Source organism: Macrotis lagotis, chromosome X, assembly GCF_037893015.1.
Source record: "Macrotis lagotis isolate mMagLag1 chromosome X, bilby.v1.9.chrom.fasta, whole genome shotgun sequence".
NCBI lineage: Eukaryota > Metazoa > Chordata > Mammalia > Peramelemorphia > Peramelidae > Macrotis > Macrotis lagotis.
In genome coordinates, this window is record NC_133666.1 from 382206596 (window position 1) to 382225402 (window position 18807).

The window sequence follows — 18807 nt, forward strand, 5'->3', positions numbered from 1 at the left end:
GCATGGTACTTTTCTGAGAATACAAAGCAAAAAACAATCCCTGTCTTCAAGGAGCTCAAAGTCTATTGGAGCAGACAATATACAGATATGTACAAACCAAATACAGACAGAATAAACTGGATATAATCACCCTACTTTGCCTCCTAATAAAGTAACAAGGTAGAATAAGCTTAAAAAGTAAAATGAAGATTAAAAAGAAATACAATGAATTATTCTTATATTGACAAATTCAATGTATATCCTTTAAACAAAAAGGTTTCATTTTAAAATGGATGTAGAAATAAGTAGATATTTAGCAAGATTGCAACAAGCATTAGATTTAAGAGAGTGTGAAAAACTTATTATAGAAAGTAGAATTTAGCAGGGATTTAAAGAAATCCAAGGAAATTGGGTGACAGATTAGGAAGGAAGAACTAAGTTCACATCCCACCTCAAATCCTTACAAGCTAGAACCAGTCATTTTTTTAGTCATGTCTAAATCTTACCCCATTGATGGTTTTCTTGACAAAGATACTGAAGTGGTTTCTCATTTCCTTCTCCAGCTAATTTTACAGTTTGAGGCAAATAGGGATAAGTGATTTGTCCAGGGTCACATAGCTAGTAAGTTTATGAAGTCACATTTGAACTCAGGAAGAGTTTTTCTAATTCAAGGCCCAAAACTCTATCTATTACATCACCTAGCTGCTTGCCTTCCTAGTTGAACAACCTCGGCAAACCTCTCAGTGCGTCCTCTGTAAAATGAAAGTGTAATATATGACTGCTTATAAGGTCTCTTCTGACTCTCAATCTGTGATAATAATAAGACACAAATCTGTTCTGTGGCTTAAACTATTTTTAAAAATCTCAACCATGTGTAGAATCCCAGTCTGATTTAGCCATTCAGAAATTTCTCCTGGGCTAATTTCCCATGGATGTTATCAACTGAGCTCCACTGAATGTTTAGATATCCATTTCCTTCTCTGATTCAGGGAAGGAGGGTTTGTTTCTCACTTGGAGCAAAACTGCTTGGCCACCCACAGAAAAGAGGTAGTGGCTGTCAACAATAGCACTCCTTGCAAACAGCAGCCCCAAAAGACAGCCTACCCAAGGATGTTCTTTGTAGAAAGAACCATATGTCACATCACAATTGTTCTGGCCACACTTATGCAAATGAGTAACGCTGTCATTAAATACTCCCTTCTTGAAATCAGGGACTAGACAACATATTACTGACAAACTGATCTCAACCAGCTGTAGTGCAAGGGGGGGCTTCTCACTCCTATTTCAGCCCAAGGTAATAATTCCTTTGTGTTAGTAATCCTATGTAAGGCTTGCTTTTTTAAAGTAGTGCAATTGCTCAAATGACACATTGTTTTCAACAAGTAATACATCCATTCAGAAGTTTCTACCCTGCTGATTTTCCATGATTTTCCTCAACAACATCAGCAAGTGTTTAAAATATTTTCTCTTCTCACAACTGCTGGGCTGAAAGGAATTAAGTCATCAGCTTTTTTATCTCCTGACATTTAAGCTATCATGTAATTGCTTTGATATCCACTATAATTATTTTACAGGATTTAATTTCATAAAAGATTTGCATTGTTGTTGTTTTCTGGAATAATTATCATTTCAATCTTTTTTAAGAGACTTTTCCCCTCCATTTTTGTTAGTTTGAAAAACATGAAACAGATTATTGTTCAGAAGCAAATGTCACTTATGGTCTTCTCCCTAGAAAAACTTTTATTTCTTTCAAAATAATAGATCTCAGTTGTTAAGTCAACTATACAAATGAGGAAGAAAAATGGCACTTTGCATAAAAGAATCACTTTGAAAACTCAAAGTAATTTGTTATCTGATGGGGGAGGCAACATTTGTATGAGAGGCAGGAGTCCTGGCTTTTCTTTCTAACTTCCATCCTGGGCTATGTGGTTTTGGTTAGCCCAATCAATTTCATTAGGCATCATTTTTCTCATCTATGAAATGGGGGGGGGGGTGAAGATCATGAAGATCATTTCAAAGATCCATTCCAGATCTAATATTCTGTGAATTTTAATGTTAATAGGTGTTAATCTATTGATGCCCATGACATCCCATGTGAGAGAATCCTATAAAATCTCAGTAACTCCTCTTTCTCATATGGAGAAATTGAACCAAAGTATATTGAAATGGGTCTTCAATTAAATGAGGAACTGGACTAGGGAGTCTCTTGGGTCCCTCCTGTCTCTAAGTCTGTGCTGCTTTTATAGCCTATGAAAGTTGGAATTGGGCATCCTGTCTAAATGCAATACCATGTGTTTTAGCAACCACAAAGATAAATATAAAAAGTTTACTTAATATATTTTTAATAAATAAGTCTTTCCATGGTTAGTAATTCCAAGACTTGCCTTCTTCCCTACCTTCCTTTCTCGGAGTATCAGGAATAAACCTGTGGGAAAGGCAAGAGAACATAGATATATTCTTTTACTCTCCAGATGTGTTGTAAAAAATGAAGATCTTTTTGGTCAACCATCTTTAGATATAACCCATCATACACCTGGCATGGGTTCAAGTGGTTAATTGAGTTTCTCTTGTAATCCCTTTTCAGCCACTGAGTTTTGAAAGCAAGAAAAGCTATACCTTGAAAGTAGAGGGAGCCAATCCCCACCTGGAAGTTCGATTTCTGAACCTAGGTCCTTTCCAAGACACGACTACAGTGCACATCAGCGTGGAAGATGTAGATGAGCCTCCTGTATTTGATCCTGGCTTTTATTTTGTGGAGGTGCCTGAAGATGTGGAGATTGGAACCACCATACAGATCATTTCTGCCAAGGACCCAGACGTGACCAACAACTCAATCAGGTTTTTCCGCAGATTTCATCCTCTTCCCATATCCTGGAATCTGCCCCTTTCTTGTATGTACTGAGCATAAACACTTCTTCCCACCTCTGCCCCTTCCCCCTTATTCCTTCTCCAATTCCTTCATTGCCTGAATATGCTTCTTTTTTCTCATTTCTTCTGTTTAAAATCATTTGTCTCAGGTATCATCTTGGAAATTCATTTGTAAATGAATTGTCAATGAACATTTCAAGTATACACCTATAATCCAGACAGGGCAGGGTACATTTCCACTTGGACTTCATTCAAGTAAATGTATGGGTATTGGGAAGTTCAACCTCCTTATAAGATATTCTTATCAAGAGGCAGTAGTAGTGCAAAAAGATATAGGATTTTGAGTTAGAAGGAAAAAGTAATAGTAAACAATAATAGTAAATAGTAATTAGTAATAGTAAAACAATAATAGTAAAATTCAGGACCATGTAGTTTATAACTAGGGTTTAAATTTAAGACTAGTCTTTTTTTTTTTTTTAGTTTTTGCAAGGCAATGGGGTTAAGTGACTTGACCCAGGCCATGCAGCTAGGTGTCTGAGGCCAGATTTGAACTCAGATACTTCTGACTCCAGAGCCGGTACTCTATCTACTATGCCACCTAGCCACCCCAAGATTAGTCTTAAACCTAGGTCTTAAACCCTAGTTATAAGCTGCATGGTCCTGAATTTTACTATTATTGTTTTACCACTTATTGTTTTGTTGAGCCCCATTCTTTGTGACTTCATTTTGAATTTTCTTGTCAAAGATAGTGGAGTGGTTTGCCAATTCCTTTTCCAGCTCATTTGACAGAGGAGGAAATTGAGAAAAACATAGTTAAATGACTGACCACACATTACACAGTATTTGAGGCCAGATTTGATCTCACAAAGATCAGTCTTCCTGATTCCAAATCTCTACAGTCATACCTAGATGCCCTTATATATTGTTTTATAATATGGTATTTACTGTCATTGTTCTACTATTACTGGCCTTAGTTTATTCATGTGTGAGATGAATATCTTGTAATAATGCTTGACCCTTCTCATAGAGTTCTTTTGAGTAGCAGCTAGGTGATGCTGGGCATAGAACGCAGGCTCTGGAGTCAGGAAGACCAGAATTCTCATCTTATCTCAAGCATTTACAAACCTCTCACTTAAATCTATGTTTGCCTCAGTTTCCTCATCTGAACCAAAAGGATAATAATAGCAACTATTTCCCACAGTTGTTGTGAGGAACAAATGAGATATTTGTAAATCACTTTGTAAACCTTAAAGTAAGATACAATTGCTAGAGATTCTTATTATTAAATGGAATAATGTAGTAATAATAATAGTTACACAGAATTTCAAAATTTACCAAAACTGCTTTATTTCAAATGGCAATCTGTTTTTGGAATTTTTTTTTACTCATATTAGTGTAGATTAGTATAGAAAACTCCAATTAGGAAATTTCTTCTCTAGATGCATTTCTGTATATTCTCTGCAAGTTATCGTATTAAAGAGTTGTCTGGGGATTGAGGAGTTTTAACGTCAGAACTGGAACAAAACTCCCAACAGCTGATGAGCAGTATGACACATCGACTTTCCAAAAGCAACTGCCAAGTCTCTGAGGCTTAACACAAAAGACTAGTATTTTGAGGATGTTTGAGGCCATCTGTCATGTTAATTGTTGAGGCCCACAATACAGGAAAATGAATTTGGGGCATTAGTGCAGTTAGTTTATTTTAAACATCATCTGATCAAATTCTCTGTTGGTTACCAGTATGCTTTCCCTATCTGGCATCAGTTTTCATCTAAATGAAAATGTTTGGGATCAGTGTTAAGTGGGGCAGGTTCAAACTAGGGAACTTCTGAATTTGAGGTGAAAACCTGCCTCTTTGTGAACAATGCTGTTCCCTTTACACCATTTGTAACTCATTTCTCACCTCCTCATAGAAGTCATAAGATTTTCAATCCAGTGATCCCATTCTGAGCATAGTGTCCCTCAGTTGTTATACCAATTTCAGCAGGTACCCCTCTCTTTCCAGAAATTTCATCCTCAGTTCTGTTTTGCATAACCTTTACTTTTTTAACTTCCAGAAGTCAACTCACCATTAACTGGTGGCAGTATTTTAGCCATATGTTATCCTCATTCCTTCTAACAAAAGCAGAAAATTTGAAGGAGAGAGGAAAGATGTCACATCATGACTGTCCTCATCAAGACAGATACAATTACAAGCAAATAGAAAGACAAATAGCTCCCATGTCAATATTAGGTGACAATAAATATATTTCAATGAATCAATTAAATGATACTATGATCACATTTTAGAAGAAATTGTATAGACTATTCTTTTTATATACTATCCTGAAAGATTCACTTGGAAAATGGAAACTAGGCAAGGTATGAGGATGCTTGTCTGTATTCTCAGCTACTGCAGAGGCTGAGGCTGACAGATCACTTGAGCTTAGGTGTTCTAGGCTGCTGGAGGGCTCACACTCAATTCAGTATTAAGATAGTAAGTCTTCTGGGAGGGAGGGAGGGGACAATAGACTGCTTAAGTATCAGTGAATTGGCAGAGATTCAATGTACCCATGCTGAGTAGTGGTAGGTTCAACTGGGAGTAAGCCCTGGGTTTCCAGTCTGAGAGTTAGAAAGACCTCAGTCTGAAAAGAAAAAAAAAATATGGGAATCACAAGATGCTCATAGTTTCAACCTCTGCCTTTGGACGCTCCCATTGTCGAAATGGAAAAAAATATTTTTTTGCCATGAAAACATAATGAGCCCAAGTAAGACAAATATCTCTTAACAAAGAACTGCTCTCTGTGAAAGGTTCTTCCATTAATACAGAGGCTCTTCATCTTTGTGTGAATGTGTGTCAAGGATAGTTTTGAAAATATTGCAAAGCCTATCCTGAAAGCCCCTTTCAGAATAATGTTTTAAAAATTAAAGAAAATGCTGAATTTCAGTCAAGATTAGTGAAAATAAATATGCAATATATAATAGGTAATAAAATAAATATATAAAATTTTCCCATTCAGTTTCAGACTCAGGAATAGCTATCCACAGATTGCTTTAGGAATGCCTAGACACTAATCAAAAGATCTTATTAAATTCTACATAGTATCTGTCATTACAATGCCATTGGCAGGGGCATGGTAGGAATGAGGGATGATTTCTAGAAACTTTGAACAAAATTGGTCTTATTAACAAAATGTAGCCTAAAGAAGAGAGAAAAATTTACTTAGTGATGTCAGGATTTCAGAAATAGTTCTCTACTATCCTCACATTTTAGAGAAAAGATATCCTTCCATAGGCATGATCCACAGAAAGCAAGTGAGGTCCTGAAGATATTAAATGGGTAGTGGCAATGAAATCTAATTCAATATAATGCAGGAAGGAGGGATCAGTTACCTGAAGCAGATGACCTGTATCCAATTCTATCTTTCACTGCCTCCCAGTGGCCCTGACCAGAACATAAGGGGAGAATAACACCCAGGACAATTTAGAGTTAGCTAAAATTTATTTTAGCTATGATTTTTATTTCAAGAAAAGTATAATTTTCCTCTGGTACCTTTCCATGTTATTCCTTCCTTGTTTCAAGTTTTATTTTCTCCTAAATTTTTTTTCATTTTTTGCATATTTTTTATTCATCTCATTTTTTATTTTAAAGATGTCTTTCATAGAACACAAGAATTTTCTCAAATTATGCAGTATCAACATCTTACCAGCATTTAAAATGTCAAAAGTTAATCGGCCAGTCATTTTTTTTAAGTGTATGGAACTTACAAATTATCTTCCTTGGAAAACTTTTATACAAAGAATAAAATAAAATATTATATGTTTAGTGTTGAGCAGACTCATCAAAACCTAAACAAAATACAGATTTGGCTTCTTCTGAATTTTTACTTAATCCTTGAAGGATTTCCATCAAGCACAAAACTATTTGTTCGCTGTAAATGAGCCTATTTTGGTTGCCAAGTCTGCCTTTTGAATCCCACACTTGTTCTATGCATGAGCTCCAAGTACTCTTGCTTGCATGGCTCATCCCTCAGTAGCATACAGCACTAAGTGATACAAAATGATACAAAATAAACATGATTGGTATCCTTTTAATTAAATTTGGCATCCAAACATTGTGTCTATTTTGACTTTTGGGGGTACATGGGGTAGGAAGAGATGGTCTCAACTTGTGATTTCTTCAATGCATGAAATTCCTAGCGGGTGAGAACCCCCTCTAGTAATGTAGACCTGCAACTTTAACCTATGGTTTGAATTCTCAGGGACACAAAGTAATTTAGTAATTTACTCAGTCATGTCAGAGGTTTGAATCTAAGGCTTCTTGACTACAAGACAAACCTTTCTATACCTATACTCAAACTTTTAGGTCTCAGGATCCTTTCATAATCTCAAAAAGTATTTAAGACCTTTCCCACAATGACCTTTTGTTTATTGCATTATATCTATTAATATTTATCATAACTTTATGTTAAAATGTCTTAATAATTTTATGAAATTAGTTTTGACTTTGCAGGCCATGTGAAAGTGTCACAAGTCCCTGGATCATCCTTTGAAAGCTACTGAACTATGCCATGCTGTCTTTCTATTACAAGTGAAAAATTATAATAGAGAATAGATAGAAGACTACATAAGTCACACTAGGATGCCCCATTTTCCATTTGTATTGAAACATTCTTCTCCTTCTGTCCTTCTAATATATGTTCATTCATTTATTCTTTTGCCTCTTGAAAATTAGTTCTAAATTAGATTGCTCTGCCTGCAAATACTCACTCCATCAAATTCCATTTAGGAGCTAGGAGTGGGATTTTAATTCTGAATGATAGGACTACTTAGGTAGAGTTCCTATCAGCAACACTTGGTCAAATCATTCATTCTAATCAGAGTTCAATATTTAGTTCTTTTCTACTAGAAGTATATCCCATATGAAGTTGCCTCATACACACACACACACACACACACACACACACACACACACATATCTTTTAGTAATAACATCATTATTACTTGATTACTAACCCTAGTGAAAAGTCACAGCATCCTATTGAGCCATCATTCTGTGAAAGACTTATGTGTGGGCATCGTTTCTCTAGGAACATTTCATTCCACCTAAACGTTAGCTTTCAGAGAACCAATTAAAAATGTTGGGAAGAGCAAGTCTGAAGTCTGGTTTGTGGATGGGGGGGGGGGGGGAAGATTGAGAATTCTTTGTTTTATTTTGTTTTAGAACAATACTATCTGAAATGTCTGTCACCAATTTGTACACCTCTGTTTTTAGAGCTAAAACTTCAGAGACTTTTATTTTTGACTTAGACACTATGCTTACAATTTTGACAGCTTCCTGAAATTCATACTCAGAAGTTTATAGACAAATTGGTTGGGATGTTCCTACTTTTCTGTAACTCAAAGCATTGATTAGCATGTGATCCTGTCCTGTATGATCTTGTCTGCAAAAGATAGATGAGCAAGGAACCATACTTTTTAAAATTATCTGGGATTATTAAAAATGATATGCAGTATATTCTAACTACACAATTGTTGGTGCTGCCATAACCATTCACATGTGGTTTTTCTCTCTGCTTTCTACAACCTATAAAAAAAGCTGTTATGTAATTAATTAATTTACTAACTAGGAAGAAAATTAACTAATTTACTAACTATACCTCAAGCCCCAATCCCAGTAATTATGTCAGGGCATGTTTCAGTGCACATGGGTGGACTTTCCCAGTAGATATAGTATTCCTCTACTGTTCACCAGAGGGTGCTCAGACTACATACAAGTTATTGACACCTTCCTTCCCAATTTCTCTTCAACTTTATATTGTCCTCTCTAGGGAAATTAAGATGGAATATAGCAGTAAAATATTAAAATTAAAGAAATATCCATTTGGTTGAAAAATAGATATTCAATCTAATTTATTCTATCTTTCATGCCATTTCACAAGATATTCATATTCTAACCAATGTATTTTACTAAATAATGAAAATAAAGAAAATTAATATTATGATTGTTAAAAGCTCTCTCCCAATTTCTTTTCCTAAAGCAAAATGATACTTCCATTTTTCTTAGACTTAAAAAGACAAAGTACAAGGAAAGCTATAAGCCTAGGGTCAGCTTTCAAGGACTAGGCTCTTCAGTCAACTAGAACATGGTAATTTTGTGGTATGAGCAGGTTTGTCTTCCTCCCATTTCACCAAGATAGGGTTCTAGAAATTCATGGTCTAAGCACCTTGGAATCTGTGTCAAATTCAACTCCTCCTGGCTACCCTAACTCTCCATAATTCCAATGGCAACTTGTATCCCTGCCTCTTGATCTCAGCCCTGATGCTATCCCAATCATAGCAAGTAGAACCTGCTATAATGGTGAATGCCCTATAATTTGTCAGTTTAAATACAAGGTATCTAGCTCTGCCTCTGTCCTCTTTCTGGACCTTGAAACTCTAAATAGAAAGTTTTTTCAAAGAAAAAGGGGCCTCTCTACCCACTTTCATGAGAGCATTAGAAACACTTATTATATAAAAAGTTATTAACAATTAAATGTGATTAAATAGCAAGTCTTCAGAGACTAGGAGAGAAAAGGGTTAATTGAAGTAAGATAATTGCCAAGGAAACTCTCTCCTTTTGGAAAGAGACCATCATGGGGTTTCACACAGATAGAGGAGTCCTATCTGTATAGAAGCAGGCAATCTTCAGACTGTAATAGTCAATAACATGAAACTTTATGCATAAGAAAGAGATATACCACTGAGATAAAGATTTAGTAAAATATAAATACCCACATACAAATCAAGTACCTTCTCTAACCCTAAACTTTTCTATCAGTGGTTTAGCTGTTCTTTCTTCATTGTATTTTAAAGAGAAATCTTTTTTTCTTGTTTTTAGATTCCATATTTCAAATGACTTAGAACCCTTTTAAAGCTCCCTATAAACCCTTCAATGCTTCCAACTTGGGAAGAAAAACCCTAATAGCAACTTTACTTACAACTTAAAGAGAAGGTATTAATTTTCATCCTTGTTGTCCTAAATCTTAGAATTTTTTTTCTATTTAGTCCCTTTCTATCCCTGGACAATGCTTCCTTGGAATTTCTCTGTGTACAATAGACTAGTCTTCCAGCCCAAAGTAAAAACATTACTTGGAATGGATAGACAAATACTGCACAACTCCCTGGAACCATAATCCTAGCAGCTCTCCTTTCTACTTCAATAATAATAACCACTTATTTGTATGATACTTCAAGGTTGTAAGAATTCTTTCCTCACAACTCTTTGAAATATAAATATTTGTGTTGACATTTTACAAGTGAGAAACCTGAAGCAAATGAAAAGCCAAGTGAATTTCTTATAGTGACACAGCAAAGAAGCATTAAATCAGAATTCGAATCCAGTTAGATCTCCTGACACAGGAACCAGTCCGTTACAGTATTCTGCCTTTCAAATATCAGTGCATCCTCTTTCCAATCCTTGGAAATTCTTCTAAATTAAACCTTTGTCAGTGAGATACTCTAAGGAGAAGATATATATATATATATATATATATATATATACATACATATATATGTATATATATACATACACATGTATATTATTATTTTTATTTTATTTCATTTTAAACACATTTGAAGACAACTGTTCTAAAGTGGACTTGTAGTGACATCCTCAAACCATCCCTATGATATAGGTTGGTACAATTCTTAATCAGTATTGGTAAGGATAGCCTTTTGAGTTAGTTCTGTTAAAGAATCCATCAAACCATGTCTTCATATACTTCATGGTCCATTGCACAATGGGATACTCAGCATTATTTTCTTGCAGAGGCAAACATAATGTTTCTAATACATATTTTTACAGATATTCAATTGACAGGAGCAGTGACCCTGGGAGATTCTTTTATGTTGACATCACTACAGGGGCTCTTATGACCGCAAGACCCCTTGACCGAGAGGAGATGTCATGGCATAATATCACCGTCCTAGCTATGGAAATGAGTAAGTAGAATAGCTTGGTACTTAATGAGTAAAAATGGATATTCTGGAATGTAAAAATTTCAAGAACTTGGGTTGAATATACATTTTTGATGTGCTTAGAAATCAGAAGAAAATGGGAATTATAGCTCTGTCAGACATATTACTGAAAGAAACTACTGAATCTGTCTAATCCTCAGTTTCCTCCTAGATAAAGTGAAGAGGTTAGACTAGATAACTTCTAAAGTCCTTTCCAGTGCTAAAATTTTAAGATCTTAGGCTATGTCTTAAAATTAAGAAATAGCCTCGTGGAATGCCACTGGGCTGTCTGTGCTCCTGATCTGCTCAATAGTACTGTCACTTACTTGGATAAAAATATAGAGACATGCTTATCAAATTAATAAGATACCATGAAGCTGAGGGTGATGCCTAATAGCTAACAATCTGCATGGCCATATCAGTACATAATATAAAAGACTTCAACAGGCTAAATTGAAGGTGAAATTAATTTTTTAGAAATATGCTCCTATACTTGAATTTTAAAGAGTTGACAGTATAGTATAAATATAGAAATAAGTAGAGATAAATATACAACTTGACACACATACATACACACACACATATATATATATATACACACACATATATATATATTTTCATACATATATACATATAAGTTAAACACAGTTTTCTAGACTTAAAGGTCCATGTTTGTCAGTAGCTAGGAAAGCTATTCTCTCTTAAGCTACATTTCAAGATGTATAATGTTCAGAATGGTAATAATGGTAATAATCCTATTTCCTCCATTCTAGTTAGAGCATATCTGGATGCTTATTTTCATTATGATTGAAGGACATCCTTTACGAAGGACATAAACAAACGAGAGGAAATCTAAATGAGGGCAGCCAGGATGTTTGTGGGACTCAAAACATAGATAATTTGACCAAAATAACAAGCAGCGAAGAATTAATGGGAACATGATATTTTTATTCAAGCATCTGAGGTAGTGTTATCCAATTGCCTCACCAAAAAAAACCAAAATGGAAGCTGGAGGGTAAGATCAAACTCCTCCCAATGCATTCCTTTATAGAGGGCAGAAGCTGAATTCCCTGCTCATTCTACTTTGCATCTGCTTCTCTTCCTAGTTTTAGCTTCTTGAAACTCAGTTCTCTGGTATCCCCCCCCACCTTCTTATCTCCTTTATTGTACTGTGTCCCCATTTAGACTGTAAGCTCTTGAGGGCAGAGATTGTCTTTGTTTTCATTATCTCCCCAGCACTTATCACAGTATCCTGCACATAGTAGGTGCTAAATAAAAGTTTATTGATTGAACTGAATCAAGCATAAGTTGAACTAGATGACCTTCTATAGGTCTATCATTATAAAAGAAAATTAATGGGTTTGAGCCAGTTTAGTGCACTGAATTGAGTCAGAAGAAATAACTTCAAATCCTACCTCTAATATTTTTCACTTCTGTAACCTTGGGTAAAGTTATTTAACATCCCTAGGCCTCAGTTTCCTCATCTGTTAAATGAAGAGTAAGATGAAATAGTCTCTGGAAACCTTTCTAGCTCTAGAGCTGTGATTCTATGATACCTGAATATTTACTGTACATGATAGAAGTGTGTAAGAAATAGACTATCTTAAAAAAATAGTCTGCTTTAAAAGAAAAATAGAAGATACTTCAAGAGACCAAATATAGACTTTGCTTCTTCCATGGAACTGGGAATTGACAAGTTACACAGAATCCTCCTAATGTTGGATGAATGGAAGTAATAGGGGAAGGCATATGTTCAGAGGATGTACTTTCTGCAAGGGGGGAAGAAAAGGAATAGGAAGCTGAGAAGGGATTCTGGGAAAAATGACTAAATCATCATCACTACAAGGTGAAGTTTCTCATCCTTCCATCAGCTCTCATGCTTAGTCACAATGTTTGTTCTTTTCCATTCTACTCTAATTGGAGAGGGAGTCAAAGCATAAAAGGGACAAAGGTGGGGCAATGTGTGATTTCAAATGTAAGTTCTACTCATATACCCAGTTGGGCCCTAAATTGTACTCAACTCATACACTGTACATATATTTGGCTTCTCAAATCCTCAGACGTACTTTTAGTTTAATCCTTAAATGTTGAGTTATTTACATTTTAATGAAATATAATTCAGAGCAGAACTCCTTAGTACAGAAGTAAAGCTATTCAGTTTGAGTGTATATCAGAAAAAAACACACATTATCTTAAATAAAACCCAGAGCTCAAGCTGATTTTTTCAATATATTTACAATCTTAAGTTCAAAGCTAAGTCAAGAATTCAGAATCTTAGGGGTGGCTAGGTGGTGCAGTGGATAAAAGCACCTGCCCTGGTATCAGGAGTACCTGGGTTCAAATCCGGTCTCAGACACTTAATAATTACCTAGCTGTGTGGCCTTGGGCAAGCCACTTAACCCCATTTGCCTTGCAAAAAAAAAACCTAAAAAAAAAAGAATTCAGAATCTTTTCTTAGATAAACTTGGTAGCTGCCATTCCTCATGTCTGCTCCCTCTGTCTAGAAACTTGTTCCTTCTTCCCTCTAATCCCCCTGCTTTCTGCTCAGTTTTTCATTGCTCCCTAACTGATTCCAACTCAGTTTTATGTTAGGTGTATATCATTAAATTGCTATGTATTTGTATATAATTCATTCATTTACTTAGGAGTAGTAACCAGGATGACTATGTAAATACATTGCTTCCCTCAATAAGTTACTTTTACTGAGTCTCTGAATAATTTATTCTTTCCATATTCTGTTTTAATTTTCTCTTCAGACAATCCCACACAAATCGGAAGTGTTTCTGTCACAGTAAAGGTCTTAGATGTGAATGACAATGCTCCTGAGTTCCCCAGATACTATGAAGCTTTTGTTTGTGAAAACGCCAAAGCCGGGCAGGTGAGTTTGCCCTTGTGATTGAAGTCTTTGAAGGAATGAAGGAATGAAAAGTATGTACCAACTACTGTGCCAGGTTCTGGAAATTGTGATTTGTCTTTTTGCACTGATGATAAGTCCCAATGCAGAAAATAGGCATATAACCCAGAGAAACACTTGTTACAAATATCTTATTATTACAAACCAAATCATATATTAAGCCTCAACATTTCCACTACAGATATTGTCCTAAAATGTACATGGAGATCAATCTCTCAGAGTTCTAAATGTATTCTTCCTTAAAAATAACAATATAAAAAGTGGCTAGGTTCCCAGGCCAGTACACAAAAGACCATTTAACCATGGTGTTGCTGAACTAATAGCATTAGCTTAAGTTCTTGATCCTGGGAAATAAGAAATTCAGGGAGAATCTGCTGGAGGAAAAAGAAGGCAGAAGAAAATATTTGACTCTTTTCTTCAGATTATTGGCTGCAAAATATTAAAATAAATGATTTATCTGCCTCCCTTAATTTCTGCCCCCTTCTTTACTTCCCAATGGCAATTTCACTATCTTTGTATACTAAATTCTTTCATTGACTAATACCTGTAGTATGGCACTTTACCCACCTTGTACATACTAAGTGTTAATGTCTTCAAATTTCTCCTTTTATTCCAAAAAAATAGAAAAAAACTATCAAACTTTCAATGTATATCTCAAGCTAAATGTTAGAAGAACAATATGATTAGATGATTTCTCATTGAGAGATAAGGAAAAAAGAAAATAAACCTTTATGAAGTGTACTTCATAAGAGCACTTGTACCCAGCTCTTCACCAATATTACCTCATTTAAGCCTCACCACAACCCTTGGTGACTTAAGCCTCACCACAACCCTATTCTATTCAGATTTTACAGTTGAGGAAACTGAGATTAAGTGATTTGCTTTTTGTTACATTCCTATTAAATATCTGAGGCAGGATTTGAACTCAGGTCTTCCAAACTACCAGCCTAATCCACTATACTGCTTATCTGCCTCAAATATCTGATCCTTCAGGAACTTCTCCAAGGGTAGTTGCTTGTTTTGTTTTTCTTGCTTTTGTTGTTTTTACATCAGAGAAAATTCAATCTAATCTGTTCCTTATAGAACATTCCTAAGTGATTACCCACCATCTAAAACCTGTAGTGAAGGGGAGACATACTACCTGTGACTTACCCAGGGTAACACAGTCAGTGTCTGAAGTCAGGTTAGAACTCAGGAAGATAAATCTTCCTAACTCCAGGTGCCCCATATAATACAATCAATGCTCAAAAAAATAATAATTCTCCTAGAAACATAGAAGGGACTGAGAAGGAAAAGGTGCTGGGCTGTATAGTAGAGAGAATCCTAGACTTGGAGGCAGCAAGACCAGAGTCTGAATTTGCTGGTCACTTCATATAGTGCCACCTTAGACCTGGAAGTTTCCTTGTCTGTGAAATGGGGCTAATAAAAGCCATTTACCTCAGGGTTGTTGTGAGGATTAAATGTGATAATTTATGAAGAGTACATTGAAAACTTTAAAGAAATATTAGTATTGATTCTAAGTTTTAAGAAGAATTTAAGAAGTCATATTTTTTAAAAGAAAAATAAAACATTCTCTACTTTTCATAAAATCACAAATTTTAAGAGTTGGAGGGAAACTAAGTAGTTATCTACTCAAATCCATATCCACAAAGAATTGCTACCCCAAAACACTTGACTAGTGGTCATCCCACCCTTGCTTAAGGACTTCCATTGATGTCAAACACTTTCCCAAGGCAGCCCAATCCACTTTCAGTCTTCTAGAATTGCCAGAAAGGTTTTCCTGATGTCAAGTTAAATGTGACTCTTTGCAACTTCCATATTTCTTAGAGAGATTTAAGGGGGGAAAAAGATGTTTTCTGACAGGTTCACAGACTTTAGACATTGTCCTTGTTAAATGGAATTGCCTAAGCAAATACAACTTTTGGAAGTCTTGTTTAAAATATACTACAATGGACTCACTTTTAAGCATAACCTACTAGTGACATGAAATCACAGAGTTGAGAGTGTGAGCAGCCAAAGTATCTCATGAAGGTCATTACTTCTGGGAGTCCCCTCTCTTTCCTAAATGGGTATACATTCTTTTCTCTCCCTCCTGGCTATTGAAAATTGAATGCTTTGAATCAGATTCCAGGACTTATAATAGGTTTGGGGATTATTTTGTCTATTTTTTAAATCACCCTGTAGATGCAGCTATTTTTATGAAGTTGAGTTTCCTTATTTTTGCAGTGACCATAGCAAGCCATCTGCTTTGACTCTAAGAAAGTGTGAATGTGCTCTTTTTTACCCCAAGTGACCTTGAAGAATGGACAGAAAATCCCCATAAAGGATACTTTTGAATGACTGAGAGCAAGAATGAAACTTGCATATTATACCCCAAGTAGCATGATGAAAATATCTGTCATTGCCTAGGACAATGATAAGGGGGAATTCCTAATAGGCTTGCAGATTTGCCCTTTAAAACATAGTAATCTCACCGTTCTACCCTAAAAAAATCTGTGTATCATGCTGAATATTCTAAAATGGCCTTTCTTGATAAATGTGTAGCATTGAAGATACATATCTTTGTAGCTACACATTAAATAAGTCCAAGTCTTACAGTGTTTGGCATATGGTAGGTGCTTAAAAACATTTTTTTGATTGATTTATCTCCCCCTTAATTCAACTGATTGGGGACTAGACTGATGACTTTATTGCCCTATAGATCTTCCAAGTAAGGAAACTCCCAAAGCAGGTAAGCAACTTCTCTGCAATTTATAGTTTTATATAATTTCCTAGTACACTGAAAAGTTAAGGGACTTAACCAAAGTCACACAGTCAAAATGTCAGAGGAGTCTTAGGTTAACTCTCTCTATCAATTATGCCATGCAGCTCCTCATCTTAAGCAATGTATTTGGGAAGGGGAGAAAAGCTTCACCAAGGTATCAGATAATAGAAAAAACAGAGTAGAAGCAGTAGGTAGAAGATGCTAAAAGTTATGGGACCTAACACAGAAGTACAGAAGCAAAACAGATCTAAAGCAAAATTGTAAACTACACAAAAGATGCCTTCAGCTCCCTTTCTATATCTCTTTTGAGGTTTTGTTTTGTTTTGTTTTGTTTTTTTGCAAAGCAAATGGGGCTAAGTGGCTTGCCCAAGGCCACACTAGTTAATTATGAAGTGTCTGAGGCCATTTGAACTCAGGTACTCCTGACTTCAGAGCCGGTGCTTTATCCACTACGCCACCTAGCCACCTAGCCACCCCCCCCCCTGTATCTCTTTCATTGGATATCCAATATTGCCCATTTTCCTCTCTCTCTCTCTCTCTCTCTCTCTCTCTCTCTCTCTCTCTCTCTCTCCATCTCTCTGTCTCTCTCCCCTCCCCTCCCTTTTTTCCTCTCCTTTCCCTCCCCTCCTCTTCTCTTCTTCTTCTTCTTCTTCTTCTTCTTCTTCTTCTTCTTCTTCTTCTTCCTCTCCTCCTCCTCCTCCTCCTCCTCCTTCTTCTTCTTCTTCTTCTTCTTCTTCTCTCTCTCTCTCTCTCTCTCTCTCTCTCTCTCTCTCTCTCTCTCTCTCTCTCTCTCTCTCTCTCTCTCTCTCTCTCCCCTTCCTGCTTCATTGACCCTAATCCTTAGCAGAACCTCTTCCAACCCCACTTCTATCTATATCTTCCCAGAATCCATTATCCATTTTGCTCAGTATCCTATTTTTCTCCTAGATGAGAAATCTCTAACCTGTAAAATCAGTGCTCATCAATGAGTTAATAAATATTAAAATGATAACATATAACATTGATGTAATCAGAGAAAGCTCTCAGAGGGAAAGACTGAACAGAAAGGAAGGACTCACTGAAGTTTTGAGTGACCATAGACAGCAGACAGTGTTCAGATCTCTGGAAGGCAGGAGGCATCTCAAGGTTCTGTTTCAAGTTCTTTTTTAGTAAAACAGCTCCAGTTATCTGTGAATAATGTAAGAACTCAGTCAAACTGAGGCCTGTTAAAAAGCTTAACTGAAAAAAGGGTAAGTTCTCCCATTACCTACAGGGCCATCTCCAGTCATTCTGATCCATATCTGGCCAATGGAACCAGAAGGAAAAAGTGAATCTTTGTACAGTCCTCCCTCCCTTAAATCTAATTCACTTGCATGTCATGACACCACATCCCTGATGTCATGGTCTTCTTTGAGAATAAAAGATAAAAAACAACAACACAATTAGTACAATTATTAGTGCAATTTGGAATTACACAAAAGAAGTGATTAAAATATCCATACCCTTTGACCCTGAGATTCTGCTTCTAAGCATAGACATACACACATACTTACAGTAAACATTCACATACACACATACTTAGACACACATACATATTCACACACAAAGTTTCACAGACATTAAAATATTTATGGCAGCACTTTTTATGATAGCAAATAATAGAAAACAAAATAAATATCTATCAATTGGGGATTGGCTAAAACTATTTGGAGTAATACTGAACTTTGCAGTAAGAGGAATATATGTTGAATACAGAGAAACATGGAAACTCTTAGCTGACTTGATACAAAGAAAAGTAAGCAAAAAAAGCAGAATAAAACAGCTATATACCCAATGACTACAGCAAAGCAAATGGAAAGCATAATAACTAAAATGATAAAAAATAAACACTATAATATTTCAAAGAACAAGCATGACCCTAAAGAAGAAATAGAAAGAAATATTTTGTAGAAGTAGGGGTGGAGGTGTGTGTGTGTGTGTGTGTGTGTGTGTGTGTGTGTGTGTGTGTGTGTAACATCACATATATTGTCAGAATGTTTTCTAATTTGCTGATCTGCATAGTGTACTTGAAATAAGGAATACATTAATTTGACTTATGCCTCAGGTAATTATCTTTGAGACCATGGGCACATAACTTCTCTCTGACTCAGTTTCATTTACAGAAATTTATAAAATGATGCAATTGAATTAGGCATTCTCTAAAGCATCTTCCAGATGGAAATCTAAGATCCTATAATCTTAATTTTCTTATCCTTAAGATAGAGATATATCACTTATCCTCTGGGTGGTCCAGTAGACAAAGAATTGAGTTTTGGGGGTCAGAAAC

At 35.7% G+C, this 18807-nt stretch overlaps 1 protein-coding gene and 1 long non-coding RNA gene across 2 annotated transcripts in view; one reads left to right on the forward strand and one right to left on the reverse strand.

Moving 5' to 3' along the window:
• CDH20 (cadherin 20) overlaps positions 1-18807 on the forward strand; it is a 300334-nt gene that overhangs the window by 262752 nt on the left and 18775 nt on the right. The window contains exons 8-10 of the mRNA XM_074208681.1: positions 2564-2817; positions 10673-10809; positions 13581-13702. Of these exons, the coding sequence (XP_074064782.1) occupies positions 2564-2817; positions 10673-10809; positions 13581-13702 (513 nt within the window). The remainder of the gene's footprint in view (positions 1-2563; positions 2818-10672; positions 10810-13580; positions 13703-18807) is intronic.
• The window catches only part of LOC141503437 (uncharacterized), a 36340-nt gene that overhangs the window by 4758 nt on the left and 12775 nt on the right, over positions 1-18807 (reverse strand). The window contains exon 3 of the long non-coding RNA XR_012472844.1: positions 17561-17669. This is a non-coding gene — a long non-coding RNA (uncharacterized LOC141503437). The remainder of the gene's footprint in view (positions 1-17560; positions 17670-18807) is intronic.